Source organism: Schistocerca americana, chromosome 3 (assembly GCF_021461395.2).
Source record: "Schistocerca americana isolate TAMUIC-IGC-003095 chromosome 3, iqSchAmer2.1, whole genome shotgun sequence".
NCBI classification, from domain to species: domain Eukaryota; kingdom Metazoa; phylum Arthropoda; class Insecta; order Orthoptera; family Acrididae; genus Schistocerca; species Schistocerca americana.
The window spans coordinates 535,014,448-535,040,242 of NC_060121.1; the positions used below are offsets into that span (position 1 = coordinate 535,014,448).

The following is a 25,795-nucleotide window of genomic DNA, read 5'->3' on the forward strand; positions in this document are numbered from 1 at the left end:
GCGGAGAAGGAGAGGAACTGTGTTTCTTCGTAGCCTTCTTGGAGGTATGTTTAGATGAAGGAGGAACCGATGGTTGTGAAGTTGCAGTACGTAAAAACTCTTCACGAGAATGCTCTTTTTTGGAAGACTTGGCGTCTGACTTTTGGGCTCGAGATTTAGCAGAACCCGACGAAGGGTGAGCCATAGAGTGGGCAGGCGAAAGAGGTGAGGTTGAACGGGCGATCTTTGCGCTGGCCGATCTGACGACCGTGGTACTAAATGTGAGATCGCAAGTCTGCGTGGCCGCCTCCTTTGTTGGCCGAGGAGAAGCAAGGACAGCGCTGTATTTTCCTTTCTGAGGCACGGTGGGCTGTCGACTGGCGAGTAACTTTCGAGCAGCAAAGGTCGACACCTTTTCCTTCACTCTTATTTCCTGGATCAGCTTTTCGTCCTTAAAAACAGGGCAATCTCAAGAGGAAGCAGCGTGGTCACCCATACAGTTGATGCAGCGAGGGGATGGAGGTGGACAAGCACCCTCATGGGCATCCCGGCCACACGTAACACATTTGGCCGGATTGGAACAGGACTGGCTGGTGTGATTGAACCGCTGACATCGATAGCAACGCGTAGGGTTCGGGACATAAGGGCGAACGGAAATTATCTCATAGCCTGCTTTGATTTTTGATGGGAGTTGAACTTTGTCAAATGTCAAGAAGACAGTGCGGGTTGGAATGATGTTCGAGTCAACCCTTTTCATAACCCGATGAACAGCGGTGACGCCCTGGTCAGACAGGTAGTGCTGAATTTCTTCGTCAGACAATCCATCGAGGGAGCGTGTATAAACGACTCCACGCGAGGAATTTAAGGTACGGTGCGGTTCCACCCGGACAGGGAAGGTGTGGAGCAGAGAAGTACGCAGCAATTTTTGAGCCTGGAGGGCACTGTGTGTTTCCAACAACAGGGTGCCATTCCGTAGTCTGGAACAAGACTTTACAGGACCCGCAATTGCGTCGACACCTTTCTGAATAATGAAAGGGTTGACCGTGGAAAAGTCGTGACCTTCGTCAGACCGAGAAACAACAAGGAACTGTGGCAACGATGGAAGAACCGTCTGTGGCTGAGACTCAGTGAACTTACGTTTGTGAGCAGACATAGTGGAAGGTGAGGAAACCATTGCGGAAGAATCCCCCATGATTACCGGCGTCTCCGATGGCGCGCTCCTCCCTTGTGGGGGCCCTCACCGAGGGCACACCCGCCTTAGGTGATTGTTCACACCTCAGGTCACACCTCCCGACAAACGGACGGAGGGACCAATCGGCACTTTCGGAAGGTATCAGCTCGGGTAATCACCCCTCCCTGGGCCTGGCCTTTACCAGGGGGTACGTACGTGTCCTACCTGTCTACCCGGGGCGGGGAATTACGCGTTACCCCGTCACCGGCTACGCATGGAAGTGCGTGGGTCGGCCTTCAGACACGCACAGGGAGGAAGAAAGAGAAAGGGAAAGGAAAGAAGAGGGGGTCTCAAACGCCGCAGCGGAGAAAAGGGTAAAGAGAAGAGGTAAGGAAAGGAGAAGGACAAAGGAAGGAAGAAGACATACAAGCAAGGAAGAAGAAGAATGCGGTACATTTACAAGCGTCCGTCTCCGGACGTAGGCGCAAACCATACTCCCAGAGGGGGAGAAAGTGAAGGAAACAGCCAGAGGTGAGGGGGGGGGGGGTGAAGACAGGGGATGGGGAAGGATGCGGAAAGGGAAGGTATGCAGCCCGGAAAGGAAGGAAGGCCACATTAGCTCGGGGCCCCGTGCTCGCTACGCACGTATCCACAAAAGAGTTGTGGATCCCCTGGGGGGGGGAGGGTAGTTGCGGGATGCGAAAGCTGTTTTCAGGTTGTTGGTGTAATGATTCAGGGATTCCGGACTGGAGCAGATTCGTTTGCCACGAAGACCTAGGCTGTAGGGAAGGGACCGTTTGATGTGGAATGGGTGGCAGCTGTCATAATGGAGGTACTGTTGCTTGTTGGTGGGTTTGATGTGGACGGACGTGTGAAGTTGGCCATTGGACAGGTGGAGGTCAACGTCAAGGAAAGTGGCATGGGATTTGGAGTAGGACCAGGTGAAACTGATGGAACCAAAGGAGTTGAGGTTGGAGAGGAAATTCTGGAGTTCTTCTTCACTGTGAGTCCAGATCATGAAGATGTCATCAATAAATCTGTACCAAACTTTGGGTTGGCAGACTTGGGTAACCAAGAAGGCTTCCTCTAAGTGACCCATGAATAGGTTGGCGTACGAGGGGGCCATCCTGGTGCCCATGGCTGTTCCCTTTAATTGTTGGTATGTCTGGCCCTCAAAAGTGAAGAAGTTGTGGGTCAGGATGAAGCTGGCTAAGGTGATGAGGAAAGAGGTTTTAGGTAGGGTGGCAGGTGATCGGCGTGAAAGGAAATGCTCCATCGCAGCGAGGCCCTGGACGTGCGGAATATTAGTGTATAAGGACGTGGCATCAATGGTTACAAGGATGGTTTCCGGGGGTAACAGATTGGGTAAGGATTCCAGGCGTTCAAGGAAGTGGTTGGTGTCCTTGATGAAGGATGGGAGACTGCATGTAATGGGTTGAAGGTGTTGATCTACGTAGGCAGAGATACGTTCTGTGGGGGCTTGGTAACCAGCTACAATGGGGCGGCCGGGATGATTGGGTTTGTGGATTTTAGGAAGAAGGTAGAAGGTAGGGGTGCGGGGTGTCGGTGGGGTCAGGAGGTTGATGGAGTCAGGTGAAAGGTTTTGCAGGGGGCCTAAGGTTCTGAGGATTCCTTGAAGCTCCGCCTGGACATCGGGAATGGGGTTACCTTGGCAAACTTTGCATGTGGTGTTGTCTGAAAGCTGACGCAGTCCCTCAGCCACATACTCCCGACGATCAAGTACCACGGTCGTGGAACCCTTGTCCGCCGGAAGAATGACGATGGATCGGTCAGCCTTCAGATCACGGATAGCCTGGGCTTCAGCAGTGGTGATGTTGGGTGTAGGATTAAGGTTTTTTTAAGAAGGATTGAGATGCAAGGCTGGAAGTCAGAAATTCCTGGAAGGTTTGGAGAGGGTGATTTTGAGGAAGAGGAGGTGGGTCCCGCTGTGACGGAGGACGGAACTGTTCCAGGCAGGGTTCAATTTGGATGGTGTCTTGAGGAGTCGGATCATTAGTAGTAGGTTTAGGATCATTTTTCTTCGTGGCAAAGTGATACTTCCAGCAGAGAGTACGAGTGTAGGACAGTAAATCTTTGACGAGGGCTGTTTGGTTGAATCTGGGAGTGGGGCTGAAGGTGAGGCCTTTGGATAGGACAGAGGTTTCGGATTGGGAGAGAGGTTTGGAGGAAAGGTTAACTACTGAATTAGGGTGTTGTGGTTCCAGATTGTGTTGATCGGAATTTTGAGGTTTTGGAGGGAGTGGAGCTAGAAGTGGGAGATCGAGTAGATGGGAGAGACTGGGTTTGTGTGCAATGAGAGGAGGTTGAGGTTTGCTGGAAAGGTTGTGAAGGGTGAGTGAGTTGCCTTTCCGGAGGTGGGAAACCAGGAGATATGACATCTGTTTTACAAATTCAAATGCTTTCTAATGGAACTACCTAACACTGATCACATGGCATAAATTTTTGCATAAATGAAAAAAATACTCAATTAGAAAATTTGAAGTCAGTGATTCACATTTGTCAAGCTATATACTAACAAAGGTAATGAAAACAAATCGTGGGTATATATTGTATGGTATTCATCCTTTTTATCCACCTCATATTGTTCAAATTTATTTTCACAAACATCAACATCATGTAAATTACGAGCAACAAGAGTGACAACTGATTTGAATTATATTGGTTTTCAAAAAATGACTGATCTATAAATTTACCACATTATACTGTACAGACTAAAGCTGTATTGGTATGCAAGACTGTCAGTCATATAGATATTGAAGAGTTTTACTGTTTATAACAGTAAAATATCCTAAAAACAAAGTTCACTGCGGAATTCACAACACATTAAATAGTAGTTAATCATAAATCATTATCCTGACAGAAAATTTATGAGAGCATGCTGAAAAGTAATGCCTCTGAATTTATGTGAAAACATAGCTTTTTCAATAAGACAAACTTAATTAACATTTTACATCATTATTCATCATGTCTACATACTTCATAAATAAGTCACCCTCACGAACAAACACATTTCTCCCAACAAGAGACCAGTTTGCAGATACCATAACTGTAGAATGTTTGACTTTGTTGATGGTGCCACAACCTCACCTCTGCTTGGATCACTTGATCACAATCTAAGTGAAGTCTTCAAAGGTGTTCTTAAGTTTTGGAAACAAATGAGATGAAAAATTGGATAAGGTCAAGTCAAGGCTGCATGAAAGATGACTGATGGCAGTGAACCCAAGGCACTGGATTGTTGCAGCAATTTTGTATGGTCTGGTATTGTCGTGCTGAAATTGGTTGGTTGGATTAAAAGAGGGGGGAAGGGACCAAACTATGAGGTAATCAGTCCCTTGTTCTGAATAAAATAATACCACAATTGTGATAATAAAACAAACAACACTGACAACTCAAAACAGAATGAAAGGAAAAATCACTAGAACGATGAAGGGCAACATATATGTAAATGGACAAAAGGGGACAAGAAAACCACAGAAATGCAAGAAACGGGATTAAGAGATTAACACAACACAGCAGATTACCATGGCTGGCTGACCACGAGAATAAAAATGGAGAAGCCAGCCACTCTGCAACACATTAAAACCTCCACCCTAGAAGCACTAGGGTGGGGGACACAGAGGCACAAAGGACATGCACTAAAACTTAGATCAAATGATAAAACCCACCCTCATGAATAGAACGTAAAACTAAATCAGCCGATGAGTCATCATCAGATAAAATTAGCAGCAACGAGTCCGGTAACCCAATATTTCATCACTGGGCAGTAAATGTGGGACAGTGAACCAAAATATGGGCCACTGTCAACCTTGTGCCGCACCGACACTCAGGGGGGGGGGGGGGGGGGGGTCTGCACAGCGCAGGAGGTAACCATGGGTCGCCCAAGCACGGCCAATGCAGAGTCAGCAGAGAACAACTGATACCCTGCAAGGGGCCTGCATAGAAGTCTTCCACACATTCGTAGTCTCCTTAATGACATGCAGTTTGTTGTGTGTACTGTTATGCCATTCCATTTCCCAAAGGCGAAAAACCCTATGGCGTAAATCAGAACACAGGTCAAGTTCAGAGAGGCCCATCTCCAAAAGTGGTTTCCGCGTAGCCTGTGACCAGCCTGTCGGCAAGTTCGTTGCCTGAGATGCCGACGTGTCCTGGGGTCCCAGTATTTAAGAAGCAGAGGTCAAATTGCGACAGTACATTTTTTGACATTTCTACTTCTGCTAATGTGCACATTTCCACCCCACAAGGGGTTATGGGCATTAAAATCTACCAAAAGTAGGAAAGGTTTAAGGAGTTGACCAATCAGTGCAGCTAATAGATTCAGGGGTACTGCACCAACTGGAGGAAGATATACATTGCAGACAGTTATTTCCTGCGTTGTCCATATTCTGACAGACACAGCTTCAAGAGAGGTTTGAAGGGGCACAGTTTCATTACAGATTGAGTTTAGGACAAACTCAAACTCCACATGACACTTGATTATAGTTGCTATGGTTCCTGTAATATCCTTTACCCGCAGAGGGCAGGTGTCTGCATTGCCGGGAACCAGCTTTCCTGGAGGGCAATGCAGAAAGCAAGTGTAAAGCTTAACAGTTGCTGTAGCTCAGCCAGGCAGTGGAAAAAACTGCCGCAATTCCACTGGAGGATGACATCGTCGTGAGACTGGGAAGGCACTGAACATTCACCGAGGCAGTTTACGCCTCAGGGTCACCTGCTGCCACCAACTTTTTGCCTGAGCAATCATATCCATAGTACCTGAGGGTCCAGCAAGACCCAGGTCCACAGCGTACGCCAGAATCTCCACCCCACCTCGAGACGCACAGCTTGTAGGTAGCGGTGGTAAGGGTGCCACAGAAAGGTCTTTGTTCTTGGAGATCATCTTTTTCGATATCTTGCGCTGTTCCTTGGGTTTCCCCATGCTGGGAGGACTTCAATGAATCAGTCTCCGGGACTGAGGACGAGCGTGAAGCCCTTACGACCAGCTGTTTTTTAGCTCTTAAGCCACTGGTGGGTGTCATCTTTCCCACTAGCAGAAACCTGGAAAGGGAGTAACCCAAGTGATCCCTTCCTAGTGAGAGGAGCCAAAGCAGCCTTATGATTCTCTGGCTCAGAAGTGGGGACTGAAATCCCCGATGGTTGGGGGTTGCTCCATAAGTATGTGGTGCAAGAGCAACAGGGAGGGAAGTGCCCCCCCCCCCCCCCCACCATCAAGGGAACAGGTGTAGTCTCCCAGTTCTGAGAGGCGACAGGAATTTGAGGAACTGATAGGGCAACAACTGTTCACGTAGCTGCGGCATATGAGGAGGTCATAGCCACAGGATGTAGGTGCTCAAATTTCCTCTTAGCCACAGTGTGGGTCAGTCAGTCCAGGGTCTTATATTCCATGATTTTTCTCTCTTTCTGTAAAATCCTGCAGTCTGGCAAGCAAGGTGACTGATGTTCTCCACAGTTGACACAGATGGGAGGCGGGGCACGTGGAGTATTGGGATGTGATGGGCATCCACAAGCTTGACAGGTGGAGCTGGAACTATAGCGGGAGAGATATGGCCGAACTTCCAGCACTTAAAGCACCACATCAGGGAAGGGACATATGGCTCGACGTCACAGTGGTAGACCATCACCTTGTCCTTCTCGGGCAATGTGTCACCCGCGAAGGCCTAGATGAAGGCAACAGTGGCAACCTGGTTATCCCTCGGACCCCGATGGACGTGCCGGACGAAATGAACACCTCGTCGCTCTAAATTGGCAGGCAGATCGTCGTCAGACTGGAAAAAGAATGTCATTGTAGAATATAATACCCTGGACCATATTTAAGCTCTTATGAGGCGTGATGGTAACAGAAACATCCCCCAGCTTGTCACAAGCAAGTAATACCCGTGACTGGGCAGAGGATGGTGTTTTTATCAAAACTGACCCAGAGTGCATTTTGGACAAGCCCTCCACCTCCCCAAACTTGTCATCCAAGTGCTTCACAAAAAACTGAGGCTTCATGGACATGAAAGATTCCCCATCACCTCTCATACATATGATATACTGGGGCGAATAAGCTTCACTGCCATCCTTAGCCTGGCATTCCTCCCATGGTATGGGCAGGGAGGGGAACAACTTGAGGTCACACTTCTTGGCACTGAAATTAGAATTTGCCCACTTAAGAGACTGCTGGCAGCAGACCATCCCCAAGAGATGACGTACTATGCTTCATGGCATGTCATCCGCTCTGATGCCACCCACTCTGACCAGAGGCCCTCCCCTTGGGTGCCACCCAGCCACAGCAAAGGCCACCGGATGGCCACTGCCGGGAGTCCCGATGCCCCAGGGTGACGGGCATCTACTCCTTGGCATATGTGGGGAGTTAATGGCGCAGGAATCAGCAGAGCGATACCTGTGTTGTCAGGGGGCTACAACCAACAGGTTACATGATGGCCCCACCACAATGGACTGGCTACCGTGCTGCATATGAGGTGCAAAGAAGTACATGGTCATCATCGGCACAGAAAGTGACACTGCATAGGCATGGTGGAAAGTGCACACAGGAAGGTGTCCTAACCCAAGAGATGGAGAATGGATGGGACTGCAATGTGATGACAAGAAAGTGGGCTAAAGATCTCAATGCACAATGGACACAATGAACCATGTAAGGCGCCCTTCACCAACTGGCTTGCTCTTCGGGAAAATTTTGAAAAATGGAGGTCAAATCCTACAGGGGACCATCACAAAGGCTGAAATGTGTGAAACTCCTTTTAGTTGCCTCTTACGACAGGCAGTAATACATCAGACCTATTCTAACCCTTGGACCCGGAGGAGGGGGGGGGGGGGGGTCATGCTGAAGGAGAGGGTGTTCCATGTGTGAACAAACTCTTCAAACTCATCGTTTTAGTTTTATAACAGTGACAGAGTACCTTTCAGAGTTACTGGTAGTGCCTTTAGGCATGAATTCACAATTCACACCGTGAAGGTCCCAGAACGCTGTGAGCATGACTTTGCCTGCTGATGGCATGATCTTTAACTTTTTTGGCACTAGTGATCCTTTGTGGCAGAAAACCACTGATGCTCTCAATTTCGGGGTCAAAATGGTGAACCCAGCTTTCATAACCAGTCACAATGTTGTTAAGGAACCCATCACCCTCAAAAACGCAAAAGAAATTGTTGACATGTCCAATCTCCCTTGTTTCATGTCAGGAGTGAGCATTCCAGGCATCCACCACACACACAGTTTCCTGTTCCACAGTTTTTCAGTGATGATCTCCATACCCTCTTTTGATTAGCCACACTTACATTATAGTTGTATCTGTTATCCGACAATTTTCTCTGATGAGTTCATCAACCCAGTTCTGAAGAGACTCTTTGATTGGCGTACATGGTCATCCCACTTTGAGCTCTGCCTCACACACTGAGGTTAGAACCAATGTTTCCTTCATTACGAGTACAAACAAAACACAGTTGTGCAATACTGATGTCATTATAATAGTCACCATACACAGCTTTCATTCTTCTATGGATTTCAAATGTAGCCATGTTTCCTGTGGTTAGAAACACTATTGCACTGTTTCCCATGTGCCGACATAGTTACGTTAAAAATCACCGTATTACATGATACAGTTCGGAATCCTCTAGCGGCAGAGGGTTGCAACTTGCATCAGCGAAGATGCATGATGTGTAATACCTCAACTGATATTGAGCACAGAATAAAAAAAATTGGAGGCATTACTTTTCTGCAAGCCCTTGCACAAGAAACAATTTAAAACATCACATGTAATGTATTAACATGAAATTCTCAACAAAAATTCACAAAGCACAAAATGAATAAACTACAATGAAAGCAATTGTGATTGCAGAACTAAGTTATTCACTTTAAAGGGTATATATAATCCATAACTGAACTCTGTAATAATAAAGCTGTTGCAGTGTTATCTTATCCAGTTTGCTCTTAAAGAGATTCCTTCATGTGTACTAATTTTTAGCAAATTATATTAACTTTCTCACTTTTATTCATATTGCAGACAGTTTCATATTGTAATGTCAGTAAGCGATCGGCTTACTAGCTCACTGTCATCGGTGAAATATACCAATGAAGTAGTTGTCACTAATGGCTAACCTGAAAATGTATAGGATTTTACACTAGCTTTTCAGAACTGATTACCTCACAACACTAATCTGCTAACTATTTAAGACTAGAATAGAGTAAATACTTGTATCATCTGCAAAACTTAAATATTTTGGTAAAGCATTTGCTAACTTGAAGAGAGTCAAACACTTTGATCATTTCAGCCGTAAATAGAAATATTAAAAAAGGTAGCAAGATTTTTCTGTTTAGCAAAAGTGACAAAAAGCAGATTACAGAGTACCTGACGGCTCAACACAAAAGTTTGGTCTCAAGTACAAATAGTGTTGAGGATCAGTGGACAAAGTTCAAAACCATCGTACAATATGCGTTAGATCAATATGTGCCAAGCAAGATCGTAAGAGATGGAAAAGAGCCACCGTGGTACAACAACCGAGTTAGAAAACTGCTGCAGAAGCAAAGGGAACTTCACAGCAAACATAAATGTAGCAAAAGCCTTGCAGACAAACAAAAATTACGCAAAGCGAAATGTAGTGTGCGGAGGGCTATGCGAGAGGCGTTCAATGAATTCGAAAGTAAAGTTCTATGTACTGACTTGGCAGAAAATCCTAAGAAATTTTGGTCTTATGTGAAAGCGGTAGGTGGATCAAAACAAAATGTCCAGACACTCTGTGACCAAAATGGTACTGAAACAGAGGATGACAGACTAAAGGCCGAAATACCAAATATCTTTTTCCAAAGCTGTTTCACAGAGGAAGACTGCACTGTAGTTCTTCTCTAGATTGTCGTACAGAGGACAAAATGGTAGATAGCGAAATAGACGACAGAGGGATAGAGAAACAATTAACATCGCTCAAAAGAGGAAAGGCCGCTGGACCTGATGGGATACCAGTTCGATTTTACACAGAGCACGCGAAGGAACTTGCCCCCCTTCTGGCAGCGGTGTACCGTAGGTCTCTAGAAGAGCGTAGCGTTCCAAAGGATTGGAAAAGGACACAGGTCATCCCCGTTTTCAAGAAGGGACGTCGAACAGATGTGCAGAACTATAGACCTATATCTCTAACGTCGATCAGTTGTAGAATTTTGGAACACATTATGTTCGAGAATAATGACTTCTGGAGACTAGAAATCTACTCTGTAGGAATCAGCATGGATTTCGAAAAAGACGGTCGTGTGAAACCCAGCTCGCGCTATTTGTCCACGAGACTCAGAGGGCCATAGACACGGGTTCACAGGTAGATGCAGTGTTTCTTGACTTCCGCAAGGCGTTCGATACAGCTCCCCACAGTCGTTTAATTAACAAAATAAGAGCATATGGACTATCAGACCAATTGTGTGATTGGATTGAAGAGTTCCTAGATAACAGAACGCAGCATGTCATTCTCAATGGAAAGAAGTCACCCGAAGTAAGAGTGATTTCAGGTGTGCCGCAGGGGAGTGTCATAGGACCGTTGCTATTCACAATATACATACGAGGGCAGTTCAATAAGTAATGCAACACATTTTTTTTCTGAAACAGGGGTTGTTTTATTCAGCATTGAAATACACCAGGTTATTCCCCAATCTTTTAGCTACACAACACTATTTTTTAACGTAATCTCCATTCAATGCTATGGCCTTACGCCACCTTGAAATGAGGGCCTGTATGCCTGCACGGTACCATTCCACTGGTCGATGTCGGAGCCAACGTCGTACTGCATCAATAACTTCTTCATCATCCGCGTAGTGCGTCCCACGGATTGCGTCCTTCATTGGGCCAAACATATGGAAATCCGACGGTGTGAGATCGGGGCTGTAGGGTGCATGAGGAAGAACAGTCCACTGAAGTTTTGTGAGCTCCTCTCGGGTGCGAAGACTTGTGTGAGGTCTTGCGTTGTCATGAAGAAGGAGAAGTTCGTTCTGATTCTTGTGCCTACGAACACGCTGAGGTCGTTTCTTCAATTTCTGAAGAGTAGCACAATACACTTCAGAGTTGATCGTTTGACCATGGGGAAGGACATCGAACAGAATAACCCCTTCAGCGTCCCAGAAGACTGTAACCATGACTTTACCGGCTGAGGGTATGGCTTTAAACTTTTTCTTGTTGGGGAGTGGGTGTGGCGCCACTCCATTGATTCCCGTTTTGTTTCAGGTTCGAAGTGATGAACCCATGTTTCATTGCCTGTAACAATCTTTGACAAGAAATTGTCACCCTCAGCCACATGACGAGCAAGCAATTCCGCACAGATGGTTCTCCTTTGCTCTTTATGGTGTTCGGTTAGACAACGAGGGACCCAGCGGGAACAAACCTTTGAATATCCCAACTGGTGAACAATTGTGACAGCACTACCAACAGAGATGTCAAGTTGAGCACTGAGTTGTTTGATGGTGATCCGTCGATCATCTCGTGTGTTTGCACGCTCCGCCATTGCAGGAGTCACAGCTGTGCACGGCCGGCCCGCACGCGGGAGATCAGACAGTCTTGCTTGACCTTGCGGCTATGATGACACACGCTTTGCCCAACGACTCACCGTGCTTTTGTCCACTGCCAGATGACCGTAGACATTCTGCAAGCGCCTATGAATATCTGAGATGCCCTGGTTCTCCGCCAAAAGAAACTCTATCACTGCCTGTTGTTTGCAACGCACATCCGTTACAGACGCCATTTTAACAGCTCCGTACAGCGCTGCCACCTGTCGGAAGTCAATGAAACTATACGAGACGAAGCGAGAATGTTTGAAAATATTCCACAAGAAATTTCTGGTTTTTTCAACCAAAATTGGCCGAGAAAAAAAATGTGTTGCATTACTTATTGAACTGCCCTCGTAAATGACCTTGTGGATGACATCGGAAGTTCACTGCAGCTTTTTGCAGATGATGCTGTGGTGTATCGAGAGGTTGTAACAATGGAAAATTGTACTGAAATGCAGGAGGATCTGCAGCGAATTGACGCATGGTGCAGGGAATGGCAATTCAATCTCAATGTAGACAAGTATAATGTGCTGCGAATACATAGAAAGATAGATCCCTTATCATTTAGTTACAAAATAGCAGGTCAGCAACTGGAAGCAGTTAATTCCATAAATTATCTGGGAGTATGCATTAGGAGTGATTTAAAATGGAATGATCATATAAAGTTGATCGTCGGAAAAGCAGATGCCAGACAGATTCATTGGAAGAATCCTAAGGAAATGCAATCCGAAAACAAAGGAAGTAGGTTACAGTATGCTTGTTCGCCCACTGCTTGAACACTGCTCAGCAGTGTGGGATCCGTACCACATAGGGTTGATAGAAGAGAGAGAGAAGATCCAACGGAGAGCAGCACGCTTCGGTACAGGATCATTTAGTAATCACGAAAGGATTACGGAGATGATAGATAAACTCCAGTGGAAGACGCTGCAGGAGAGACGCTCAGTAGCTCGGTACGGGCTTTTGTAAGTTTCGAGAACATACCTTCACCGAAGAGTCAAGCAGTATATTGCTCCCTCCTATGTGTATTTCATGAAGAGACCATGAGGATAAAATCAGAGATTAGAGCCCACACAGAAGCATACCGACAATCCTCCTTTCCATGAACAATACGAGACTGGAATAGAAGGGAGAACCGATAGAGGTACTCAGGGTACCCTCCGCCACACACCGTCAAGTGGCTTGCGGAGTATGGCTGTAGATGTAGACTTCTCTCAAGGTGTTGATTATAACCGCATTAAAAAGATTATGGCATGGCAGGATTAAGGTATCCTACAATAATGATGTCAATGGATGCTAAACTGAAGCAAGGACTGGTCAAGTTTGGTACTGAGAACAGGTGAAGGCATATTGACAGGATTTATTCCAGAATTCACAAAGTCATTCAGGAACACAAGGAGTCACTGATTTAAGAGTTCAGTGTGTAGCCACTGTTGCCCCTCACTAACAGTTCATTACTTCATAAACAAGGATTAAGTTGAACAGATTGTTAGAACTATTAATAACTTACTAAAATAATCCTGTAAAGTTTAACTAATAAATTAATTACATGACTAGACATGTGAGGACATCCTAATACAGAATTTTTGGGAGGGGGGGGGGGGGGGGAGGGGAAGGAGAGCCGGGGATTAAATTATTTCTGAACCGATTCTTTTTTCAACAAAGAAAACTAAAATGCACTTCATATTCAGCTGTTCACCAATTGCATGAAAGAAAGACCAGAAAACATGCTGAGAACAGTCTATCAGAAAACTATACAGAGTTAAATATTTTCATTGTAAAAGAAGCATACCACATGCACTCTCATGGCTTTTTTTATTAAGCATGTAGTGAGATTAAAATTGTATTCTGGTAATGCCAACCCCCATCCCCGAACACAGACCTTATGCATTCCTGAGCCTGTGTACGAGAGCAAAACAAATAGTTATAGTAAAACTGATAGTGAGGCAACGTAAACCAGTTATTCTTGCATCAAACAATTTAAATTTAATCACACACACTCATTTTTTTCATGTAACTATTCATTTTAAAGAATATTTATCACTAAGTAAAATACAAACAAGTGGTTTTGGATTCCACAGCTAAAAATTTTAGCACCATTGTTAATAACAACAAATCTAATCACTAGCACTTTCCAACTTCCATGCTTACAGGGCATGCACGAGTTCAGTTTATGTGGTTATGAGTCCTCAGCAACCCCCCCCCCCCTCTCTCTCTCTCTCTCTCTCTCTCTCTCTCTCTCTCTCACTCACTCACTCACTCACTCACACCTGGCCATATTTGTAGTCAACAGAATCTTGCTAAGCATCTGCAGAAACAATCCCATATATTTTGGTACTTGTACTTGCCAGCACCTTTTAACACTGTAATCCATTTGCTACATATTTTTAATCCTCTGAGTAAAATTTTGATTTCATCACCTAACTAAGTTGCTATTCATCTCATCAATCCATTCCAACATCAAACACTGACTTCAGCTTGGTCCACAAGAGCCTTAACTAATGAATATTGACTGTTCAGCATGTCACATCCTGAATTTTATTTACAATTCCTTTTACAAATAATTTTTGTATGCTATAGTGTTTAATAACAGTGTCTAATAAAGCTACCATAACAGTTTCTGATATATCTACCATGTGGACTATTTATTTCATATACTAAAATAGTAATAATGGCAGCTAATACTGTAAACTTGCCAGTACTGTACCTCTGCACCAAGAGATGACACTGTCATTATGTCTTTCAAGCTTTATTTGAAAATTATGAATATTTCCATATGAAGGGGTTGGTGCAAAGTGCTAATCGTCAGTTTGGTAAGGATTAGTCTTATCACTTGCCTGTTGTGTTTATGAATGTATTACATGTGGGTAAATCAACAGTATTAGGAAAATGATAGATCGCTACTCTCCAAAAAAATACCCACTGAATTGCACAGACACACAATGAAAATACTATTCACATTACATCTTTCAGCTGAAGCCTTCTTCAGCAAAGAAAACATGCACACATTCACACACATAAGCACACCTCACACACAGATGACCACTACTAAAGGCATCTGCGACCAGAATGCAACTCTCACTTGAATGCAACATATAATTCCCTATGTACTGCTAATAATGCTGTCTATTATGCAAACTGTTTTGTCTTATTGTATTTATCTCAATATCTTTGGATTTAATCATGCATGTGACAAAACATTAACACAAAATACACTTGTGCATTAGCACTTTATTCTGCCAACCCCTTTGAATCTAGAATAATTTAAAATTTATGTTCCCAAATTCCACTGAAAAGTTGGATAATAAATGGATTTCGGATTGCTATAACAATCTATGATGGTGATTTGAGGGACTTAACTGCAAGGTTATCTGTGCCCTAGATGAATATGAATGTGTACATTTTGAGAAATGGGGGAAAAAAACTTTCTTTAAAAATCACATTACTGCAATGGTGTACCAGAGAAATATATTATCAGCCTTCTTTGAAGTGTTTGACAACACTGATAATAAGATACACTGTATGTTAGGACCTTGAGCGAGAGCCACAGCTGCAACCCCACACTCCCCCTGCCCAAAAACAAAACCAATGTCAGTCCCGTCCAACACTTGTCTAAGGTAAAAAATTATAATGAAATCTTAAAATACACAGAGGTATTTTTTAGATAATCAAAATTATTTATAGACCACTAAGCTGTACAATTATGTGCCTCTCACAAAACACACTAATGTAAGTATCACTGTTAAATGCAATTATGATGAACTTAACATAAAATACTGCTTATTTAGATCGGTTGGACAAAAACAATACCTCAGGAAGTAGCTACCACTGTCTAACAAGAGAGAATAGCTCTGATTCCTAACAAAACTTTGAAACATGTAGTACACACAACTGATGATTATTTAAAAGAGAGAGCATGTTTCCAGACAGCCTACTTAATGACTTCTTGTCGGGGTCCAAACATCATTCAGTCAAAATATGGCAACTACTAAAATTATGCCAGGTGCAGGGTATTCCAGAAGCTTTTCCATGACACAGAAGGAAGATAAGGACAGTGTCCGACATGAAGGTCAGCTAAAATGTCTTTTGGCTGGCATTCAGACGTGGTCCAGTAGCCAGTATAAATACCCAGACTATTTTCACTCATTTGCAGCCACTTTTACACATACCAATGAATGTATTTATCAGTGACACAGACTGCAGGGGGACCTCACATGAAGTCATTCAATTTTCATCACAAGCCTACCTGGTTGCTACATTTACAATCTCATTACCAGGGATTCCAACATGCTCTAGTACCCAACAAAATGACATCTATTTATCCTGATTCTGCAGAGAAAACAGGGTATTCTGCTAGGTCTCGGGATTGCAGAGGACTCATCAAGTGAGAACAGATGAGGGAAGTCTTTATATGGGCACACCTCTTCTGTTTGAGAGCCATCAGGTTTGTGTAAAGAATAGTAACTTGGCTAACATTTCACAAACACTGGAAAGTCCAGACTGGAATATCACAAATATTATGAAGAGGATAGATTGCTACTCACTGCAAAGATTACCTGTTGAGTTACAGACAGGCACAATGAAAAGACTGTTACATTCTGAGTTTTTGGCAAAAGCCTTCTTCGGAAAAGGAAACACACACTCATTCACACAAGCAAGCACACCTCACACATACTTGACCACTCTCTGGCCAGAATGCAATGGTGTCATGTCAAGCAAAAGCAGCAATCTTGATTGGGGAGGGGAAGGAGGACAAATAGCAAGGTACAGGTGGTGGAAAGAGAAGGCGGTGCTGCCCAACGGAGTCTGCAAGGACTAGATGGTGGCCATACATGGCTGCCTGGCATAGTATGAGGAGTCTGTGGGGGAGACGAGCTCCCTGGCAACAACAAGTCAGTTCGGGTGAGACCATGGCCCAATAAATATGGAGAAGAGTAGTGGGTCAGCATCCCAAGAGATGTGGGCAAGGAACAGAGTGTGTCATTTCTGCATGCAATTAGACTTTACCCGACAAATAGGAGGCAGCCAAGTCAGCTTTTTATCAAAAAGGAGGCTCAAAAAACTGGATTATGCAACAACATTCAAGAGACGAGTACCCTTGTAGAGTTCTGAGTAAGGATGTGCCGTGAGTAATGATAGTTGCATGACCTGCATTTTTGCAGGAGAGAATTGGAAACCATGGAAAAGGGTGCATGGAGAGGCCCTTTGGATGGCGCTTTGGAGCTGCTATTCAGTCAAGGCTACTAAGTGGGAGCTGTACTAAATGCAGAAATCGTCAACATACAGTGCAGGGTTGATCAGTGGCCCGACAGAGGTCATCAGCCCACAGACAACAATTAGGAAAAGTGTGACACTCAGGACTGAGCCCTGTGAGATGCCATTCTCTTGGATGTGTGGAGAGCTGAATGAAGTAACAACTCAAACCCACAACCGGTGGCATAAAAACTGATGAATAAACACTTGCAAGGAGTTTCGAAAGCCCCAGTTGTGGAGGGTAAGCAAAATATGATGGCACCAAGCAGTGTCATCTGCTTTATGTATGTAAAAAAAAAAAAAACTGATGAGGTGATGGGGTTTAGAAAAAGCCTGACGGATTGCTGTTTCCAACTGGACCAGATCATCAGTTGAGGATCATCCTTCCTGGAAAGTATGATGGATTGGGGCAAAAGGCCCCTAGACTCAAAAACGCAAGCATAATCTATGGACAACAATCCTTTCAAGTAGTTTACAGAGCCCATGGGTGGAACTAACTGGTTGGTAGCTGTCATGAGACATTTGGTTTTTGCCTGGCTTAAGGATTGGGATGGCGATACTATCTCACCATTGCGAAGGGAAGACTCCTTCGAGCCAAATATTTTAAGACCCTGAACAGATGTAATCTCTGAGTAATATTCAGGTGTTGGATCATATGATTATGAATTGAATCAAGGCTTGAGGTTATATCATGAAACAACAAAAGAGCCTGAAGCAGTTCCCAGTGAGTGAATGTTTCATTGCATGATTTGGCTTGGAGGGGAGTGAAACATAAGGGGAGGTCTTCAATTTGTAATTTTTGCAGCAGGAAGATAGCTGGAAAAAAAGATACCAATGCTGCAATGAAGTGGGTTCATAAGGTGTTCAGCAAGAACCAACAGTGTTACAAAGACCACCCTGAAGGATAAGACCCGAAACAGCTATTGACCATGTGCAGCCCACAAGACCACAGAGCTCTGCCGACATATGGGATGAAGAGGCATGCATTCCCAGGGAGGAGATGTAGCACCCCCAGTACTCCTCCTTCCTTCATGACACTGGCTGATGGGAGGGAGAGAGGGCGGGGGGGGGGGGGGGGCCAGGCGGGGGGGGGGGGGGGGGGAAATCTGTAGAAAGTGGAACAGCAGTTTCAACAGCATGGGTGATCACATTGGAGGCATCTTGCACAACCTCATCAATGCAATCTGGCAGAAATAGGGTGAAGGTAACAGCTGAGGCGTACAACTGCCATATGTCTCTTCAAAGAACCCAATGTGGTAATTGGTCCATTTGGTAGTGGCGAGGAAACAACAGGATTACTGGAAAGTGGACACTGTGACAAAGATGGTGCAGTGAAGCCACCAGAGTGGGGGAAAGAAATCATCAGATCAGTAGCTGAAAAGGTGCCTTGGGAGACACTGAAATGGGCACGAGTACAACTACTGAGGAGAGAGAAATCTTGGTTGGTAAGAAGCTGGTCAAGTAGAAGGCCTCTACCAAACGAAGTTGTATTCCTCCACAGAGGGGCAGTGCAGATTGAAATCTGCAAGTAGGAGGAAAGTAGGGGGAGGGGCAGAGAGTTGTTGGATTAAGGTACTCAACTCAAGATAAGTAAGTGGGCTGTGGGCTGTCTGGAGGTACATAAATATTGCAAATGGTGAACACTGACGTCTTTTGCACTCACACCATTATTGCTTCCTCTGTGGCACAAAGGTGAATCCACTCACTGACAACACCTGTGCAAAATAATGTATGACCCCTCCAAATGCCCTCTCAGAACCAACATGGTTCTGACATGATGGATGATTACCACAGAGTGTTGGGTGATGGTCACCAGTGAAGTGCATTTCTTGTAGAGCAACACAAATTGCAGAAGAGAAGGAAATAAACTGTTTTAGTTCCAGCAGGTGACAGTAATATCCACCAGAATGCCACTGAATGAACATATTATGGGTGTCCAGGATAGGCATGAAGGTGTCCTGAGGACTAGTCATGCCCCAGGATCACTACCTGTCACAGACTGAAGTGGATTCCCATCTAAGAGCACTGGTTCATGATCCAATGGCATGGCGGGATCTGACACCTCTGGACACAATGGAGTAGCCTTGTCCCAGTTCTTCTTCTTCTTCTTCTTCTTCGCAGCCATTTATGCACTGGTGGCAGGGTGGTGAGGGACTCCTGTCACCAGTAGGCATCAGAGGGTGTCCCTCCAGGAGGGTGCGGAAAGTGGTTTCTGAAGACAGCGCTGCAAGAGAGAGGAGGTTAGTGGGAGAACTGGTTTCGAAAAAATCGATGTAGTGGGAGTGATGGTTGTGACTTTCACATAATTGGATATATTATCAACAGGATGTATGCATCCATACTTTTTACATGCCTCAGTGTGTGACAGGCAGTCAATAGATTTATATTTCTGTATTTTCTTTCTTGAAGACTGCACAATTAATGAATGTGGAGGATGATGATCCATGCAATTTACACAGAAAGGTGGTTGCTGACAAGGACTACCTTCATGGGGTGATTATCTGCAGTTACCACATTTTGGATCCGCTAAGCAGCAGGATATTATGACCAAAGTGCAAGCACCAAAAGCTCATTGCTCAAGATTAGCCATAGCTCCTTGTCTGTTTGTAGTGCAAGGTCTCACTGGAAGATGATTCCTTGGACAATATTCAAAGTCATGTGTGGAGCAATGGTCACTAGTACATCACCCAGATGTTCTCATTCCTGACAAGCTGTTGACTGTTCAGCAGAACAGGCTGGAATCAACAGCAATCCATTTCACATTTTTCCTAAAAATTCTACTTCTCCAGATTTATCTGCAGTATGTTCCACAAAAAATAATGGGTTTGTCACAGTGAAAGTACCTCCATCAGTTGCCACATCCACTAAATATTGGGGAAAATGTTTCGCTCCTACATGTCAGGCTTGTCCCTCTTCCCACAGGATAACCTAGGATTGGTAAAGTAGTAGGGTTATAACAATGCACATTGAAATTTCTATTCTTGTGTGATGACATGGCTGGATAAGAGCAGCCACTGTTTTGATACAGTTTATTGATATATTTCATATGTAAAACATCTGCCCTGATGCCACCTACTCCAATCAAGGGCTCTCCCCATGGGTGCCACCCATTCGCAGCAAAGGCAATCTGCCACAATGGCTGTTGCCAGGAGTCCTGCTACTCCACAAAGACAGGCATCTACTCCTTGGCACATGTGGGGAGCTAGCAGCTCAGGCACCAGCATCCCTGAGTTGTCAGGGGACTGAAACCAACAGTGCGATCCCTGTGTTGTCAGGGGGCTGACACGACAGGGTACATAATGAGCTCACTACATCGGACTGATTACTGTGTTGGCTTTGAAGACCAAGTAAGAGCCCAAAAGGTATTGTGTGCAGGTGATCTCTAACACTGCACGCAGTAGTTGCTATTTGAGGTATTTTTTCTCAGTCGATCCACACTACAGAAAAATTTGGAAACTGAGGATCAAACCCAGAAAGGGGCCACAATATTACTTCAGGCAAAGGGTAGTGAGTGAATATGCCAAGTAAAAACAGCAGAACCTAGGGAATAGCTGGGTTGACATCAAAGGTGGCCACCATGAGAAAGAGAGCAAGAGAAGGAAAGACAGAGATACGAGACGGCGGGACAGGAAAGTATGCAGGTTCTACAACAGCTTGGGGCCCCATACTCGTATGCACGTACTCATGAAAGAGTCATGAGTACCCCTATGGGAGGAAAGACAGTTAATTCTTTTCCCATTAAAATGTGCCTATTGATTCATAGTTACCTTCGCATGTTATTGCTACATTTAAATGTACTTTTTTCACTTACATTTTCCTGAGTACCATATTCCGTACATTATTCTCTGATAACATTTTTACTTCTTATTTGAAGTTATATTTTCATGTAGTGACATTTCTTAAGTGTATATAACCTAGGTAACTTAATTTATCATCATCATCTAATATTTAGCTACCATCTCTTTCCTACTTGCTGGTGCCCTTCTTTGCTTGTTAATTTCAAACTGAAACTATGTTGTCACAAATTTCCAAGTGAAATTTATTTTTTGAGGTGTAGTGATGTCTGAGGACCTTATATCTTCCCTTGTCAGAATGCCTGTCAAATTTAGGGACTTTTATAAGTTTACTGATTAGTGTTGCCAGAGAGTATGTGTCAAGGACACGACAATGACTTTGGAAACTGTGATTATTGTTTTGTGGATGCTCTTGGCGTAGCACTGTGGTAGTGAATAGCTGAGTAAGAGTTTGTCATTGTCATCAGTTGTCTGTGCTAGCTAATGTATATGGGCTAATTATTTGTGCTGCATTCTTACACTCCTCAACTCTCAGTGCCGAGTGATTAATTCTGTATCGTGGCATAGGGGAAATCACTAAAACCGAGTGTAGTTAAAACGGTTTGAGACAGACAGTAATTTTAGTAAGAAATCCCACAGTCAGTGATTCATCATTTTTAACTGAACCTTCCATCATCTGCACCCTGAATATTACCGACAAAAGAAAATATGATGGCTGTGACCGCCAACAGAGAAGGTGGAGAGTGTACAGGAATCATTCATCAAGAGCCTGGAGTAATCTTACTGCAAATAAATATTTGGAGAGATGACCTGTACAGTGATGTATGTATGTTTTCTCTGTCTTGTAGTTGTGCAGTCATTTTGTGATGCACTTCAAAAAGTTCTAAGTCTTTATGATGATACAAGTATGGTTGAAACTAAACATTAAACCCAAGAACCTGACAGATAAAATGGAGAATTATGTCATTACAATATTTCCGGTCAAACAAAATTGTAAGAGACACGATTAAAATGAATGCACATTGTATTTCTGCCCAATCCGTAAGTCTATGCATCATGAAGTGTAATTTATGAATTGAGGATGCAAGACAGTGGAAGAGCAGGGGAGATGGACCAGGGTTGGGGAGGGGAGTGAGGAAGGGGATGAAGAGGGCAGGAGAAAGTGGGACGGATACAGAGTGGGATTGGCAGAGTATGTGAGGGGAAGGGAAGAGAGCGGGAGGGCGACAGAGTAGCTAGCTGGAGGGCGACAGAGTAGCGGACTCATTTCAGAATACTGACTGGGGCACAATGAACAGTCCAACAGTGAAAAAAAATTATTAACAAGCTACAGGGAGAAGTAAATGACATGGCTTGTCATGTTCTGGCAAAACTTTATTGCCAATACCGCTTCACACATTGCCGTAACAGGAAAAATCCTCAAAAGATTCCGACAATTGTACCAGAGCACTGAGTTAGCTTTGATTACCAATTCCCATCCACCAGGAACAAGTTATAAATAACATTTTCCTAACTGCATGACGTGCGATTTAAAAGAATCTGAAATGTGGCTGCTCTGGCCAGTATCAAAGTCTTTTGATTCGCACTTGGCAATGTTTACACACTCTGATCAAGAACACTGGCACTGCATCCATTATATGTCAGAGCTGTCGAATACAAGTCACAGTTTTCTATAATATTTAAGAACTTTCCTTCCTGAGAGCTCTAAGAAAAATCAATGGGAGAATCTCCGCAGAAGACCACCGTTTCCCCAGTAAATTTGAGATTCCTCTAAAGCATGACCAAGATGTTTGAGTAAGACTCAAAACTGAATACACATACAGTCTAAATTCGGAAATACGGAAGCGTCCGATCCCACCCGTCTGCTTTGACCCATGACGTCACAAATATGGCGGAAACAAAAACAAACACACACACTTTCCACAAGAAGCCTAATGACACTAACGGGACAAGTGTGGGAAATGGGGTGTTTTGGGTGGGGGGCAAACTAAATATAAACAAATTTAGACGCCTTGCGTAGCTACAACGTGTAAGTGAAGACAGCCATGCATGAATACCCACCCACATCCCCAGGGGTCGTAACCCCTGCAACCCATAGAAGATAAAGATGCTTCAGTAGCTGATTAGTGTTTTTTGTCATTAAAAAAAAAAAAAAAAAAAAAAAAAAAAAAAAAAAAAATAAAAAAAAAAAAAATCTCACGGGATGAACGAACGGATCAGAAAGATAAATATAATAAACTAAAACAGAAATTCGACGAAACAGATAATTAAAATAAATAATAAGTGTTTTTAAATTTAAAAAAAAATCTCACAAGATAGAACGAACAGATCAGAAAAATAAATAAAATAAGATAAAACAGAACTGGAGACAGCCACACTCAAACCAAACTCCGCGCCGTCATGACGTCACACACGACAACACCCTTACGTCACGGGTCAAAGCCGACGCATGGGATCGGACGCTTCTGTCGACCCCTAAATTCTTTTATGTCATTTTATTTTACATATAAGCAACTTCCTCCATTTTTTATTCTATTCTACAAAAATAGTTGGCAATGTTAAAATTTAAAATTTCTAAATGCAGAAAATATCCATTTCTTAATATGTTTTCATCTGGCACTCTACTGGTCAGAGCATCGAACCTTAATGGTAAGATAGATCTCGATACCAAATTCTGGACTGCAAAATATTTTCAGCACGCTGGTGGGAACTATGACCACAATTTACTGGTTATAAATTGCAGAATAAAACTGAAGAAATGCAAGAATAAGGATTGTGAGAGTCTTTATAATAGCACTAAGCAATGACTGAAAAACAAAATCTGCACACACGTGCCTAAATCACAGGTAACATTGCTTAGCCCCACACAGATTTCAAAATACCCATTCTTGGTACTGATTACACAGGGACACCTGTATTACAACAATCCCCACACATGACTAAAGGCCTAGGAAGAGGACCTTCTTGGTCTTTTTAATCTTCTGACTACTACTACTACTAGCCTTAACATGAAGTTTTGTCCCAGTCTTGCCATCCTGTTCCCAAACTCCTTAGGTAGTCTCCACACTTTTGTTCATAATCTCCAAAACATTGAATCAGTTGTAAATGTATAGAGCAAAGTTAATAGACCTTCAATGTTTGTTTAATCTCGTTACTGAACTGACATTTTTGACCGCAACCCAGTCTACAGCCCTACTCATAACCTTACTGCCACCAACTTCAGCTCTCAACTGATCTGGTCCTGTCTATGCTACTTCCTCATTAGCTCTGAGTTGTAGAATCAGATACTATTACTCCACCACTGCACAGGAGTAGGCACAATTTAAGCTGCACAGTCTTTAACAATGGTTGTTTCACAGCAACTTGCATGAAAAAAAGCATCAGCTGCCTTCACAGCTGTTCCTCATTCTGTAGTAGTTTCCACACGTGTCCATTGGGACAATACGTACGTTGCCTAGAAACTGTTTGAAGAAAAATTAGAATGCCTTACGTCCTTGTGATTTATGCACCGAAATGTATTTTTTCGGGGCAATTTATTTACTGCACTTGATTTAACTGTGATTTCAGGAGAGACTGAGATAAGGTTAATTCGAGTCCGCTGAACCGTAAATTAAAGTAATGGACATATTTAATATCATCTACGCTGATGGATCTTTATAGTTCATGGCGCGATTCTGGCAAAAAACAATTACTCGAAAGAGCAAGTACTGATTCATTTTTGTAACGGGTAAACTATTACGGGTTAGGATACTGGTCACCACCTGAATCACCCCATAGCACACAAACAATTTAAGGCAGAAATTACAGAAAATATAGTGCGTAAAATTTCATGCATGTACTGTGTATTACCTTGAATTATATCCAGTTCTCAAAGTTTTCCGTACTGTATCTGAGAAATCAACATTATTGGTATCCAACACGCTCCTATTAAATTTCGTGAAAGCTTCATTCGCACTGATGTGGAGGCGTTCGATTGAATCACTCTCTTCCTACAATGAAAGTTAAGGAAAAAATAAAGCAAGTGGACGTTTACTTTGTAGGCTATCAGATACACAAGCAAAGCTTTCCACACTGTGTAAGCTGCCACAGCCCATGTTGAGAATTACCTCGTAATACGCAGCATTCTGATCAGATTCTGGTAGATCGCTTGTTTCGTAAACGTCCGGCTGATCATATGCCTGCAAAAGTTAGACATATCGCACAGTTGCTCAATTCTTTCACACAGTAGTTAAAATTATTGCAGGATCAAAAATACAGTAAGCTTACTATGCCGGGCAAGTCAGCATACTTTGGATCTGCCATTTTCAGCTGTTTTCTGTATCGAAAACTCTGTAACTCAGAGATAACCGTCATACAAAACGTCAAACTTAGCCGGAAGAAAGAAGTTACAACCTCCTTGGCTAATAATCACCAAGTCTCTACCACGCAGTAGTGGCGAAGTTAGGCAACTGTTCCCCGATTTGCAGAGACGAATATGAATACTGGCCTAGTGATTTGAACGGCATTAGAGACAACAAAAGGAAACCGAAGAACAACAAAAAAGTTTCTTTCGCAACTCCTATTGAGCAAACAAGTCTGTCTTAAATGAATGTAATTTCTTAATTTTCTGCATTAGGCTGTAACGGCCTCAGTCACTGTGCAACTCCGCAAGCAGCGTGGATTCATGGAGGTAACAAGGAAGATGGGAGTTGTCATTATGTCACAAACTGGAAGCCGACGGCCGCCGTCTTATTTAGCCCAAAACGGTAGGTTCTCCGCTCTTATAGCACTATGGTTGACTGCACTGCATGTTCCCGTGACGTCACTCTCTGATGTGTCCATGTCAAGGTTCGACAGTTGGGAATAACTATCGATTTTCGTATACCAAATACCATTTGGTGCTTTAATTGTGTGGAGACGTAGTTGTTTTATGAAAAATGTCAGTTTGCGTCGTTTGCGGATTTGCCAGTCTATCCGATTTTAATGTCAAGTTTAAGGGAATCACATTTCATTCGCAAGTGGAGCCATTCAAGCAATAGTTTTTGGTACACATGAATTATGGTTGCGCTGTTTACTTTTATTTTTTCTTGTGGT

The 25,795-nt window shown here is 43.6% G+C and overlaps 1 protein-coding gene across 1 annotated transcript in view; it reads right to left on the reverse strand.

Moving 5' to 3' along the window:
* LOC124606962 (dynactin subunit 2) overlaps window positions 1-25,420 on the reverse strand; it is a 56,909-nt gene extending 31,489 nt beyond the window's left edge. Inside the window, exons 1-3 of the mRNA XM_047139100.1 lie at window positions 24,989-25,420; window positions 24,829-24,900; window positions 24,572-24,711 (exon numbers count right to left, since the gene is read on the reverse strand). Of these exons, the coding sequence (XP_046995056.1) occupies window positions 24,572-24,711; window positions 24,829-24,900; window positions 24,989-25,075 (299 nt within the window). The 5' untranslated portion in view covers window positions 25,076-25,420. The remainder of the gene's footprint in view (window positions 1-24,571; window positions 24,712-24,828; window positions 24,901-24,988) is intronic.
* Window positions 25,421-25,795: the final 375 nt, after the last annotated feature.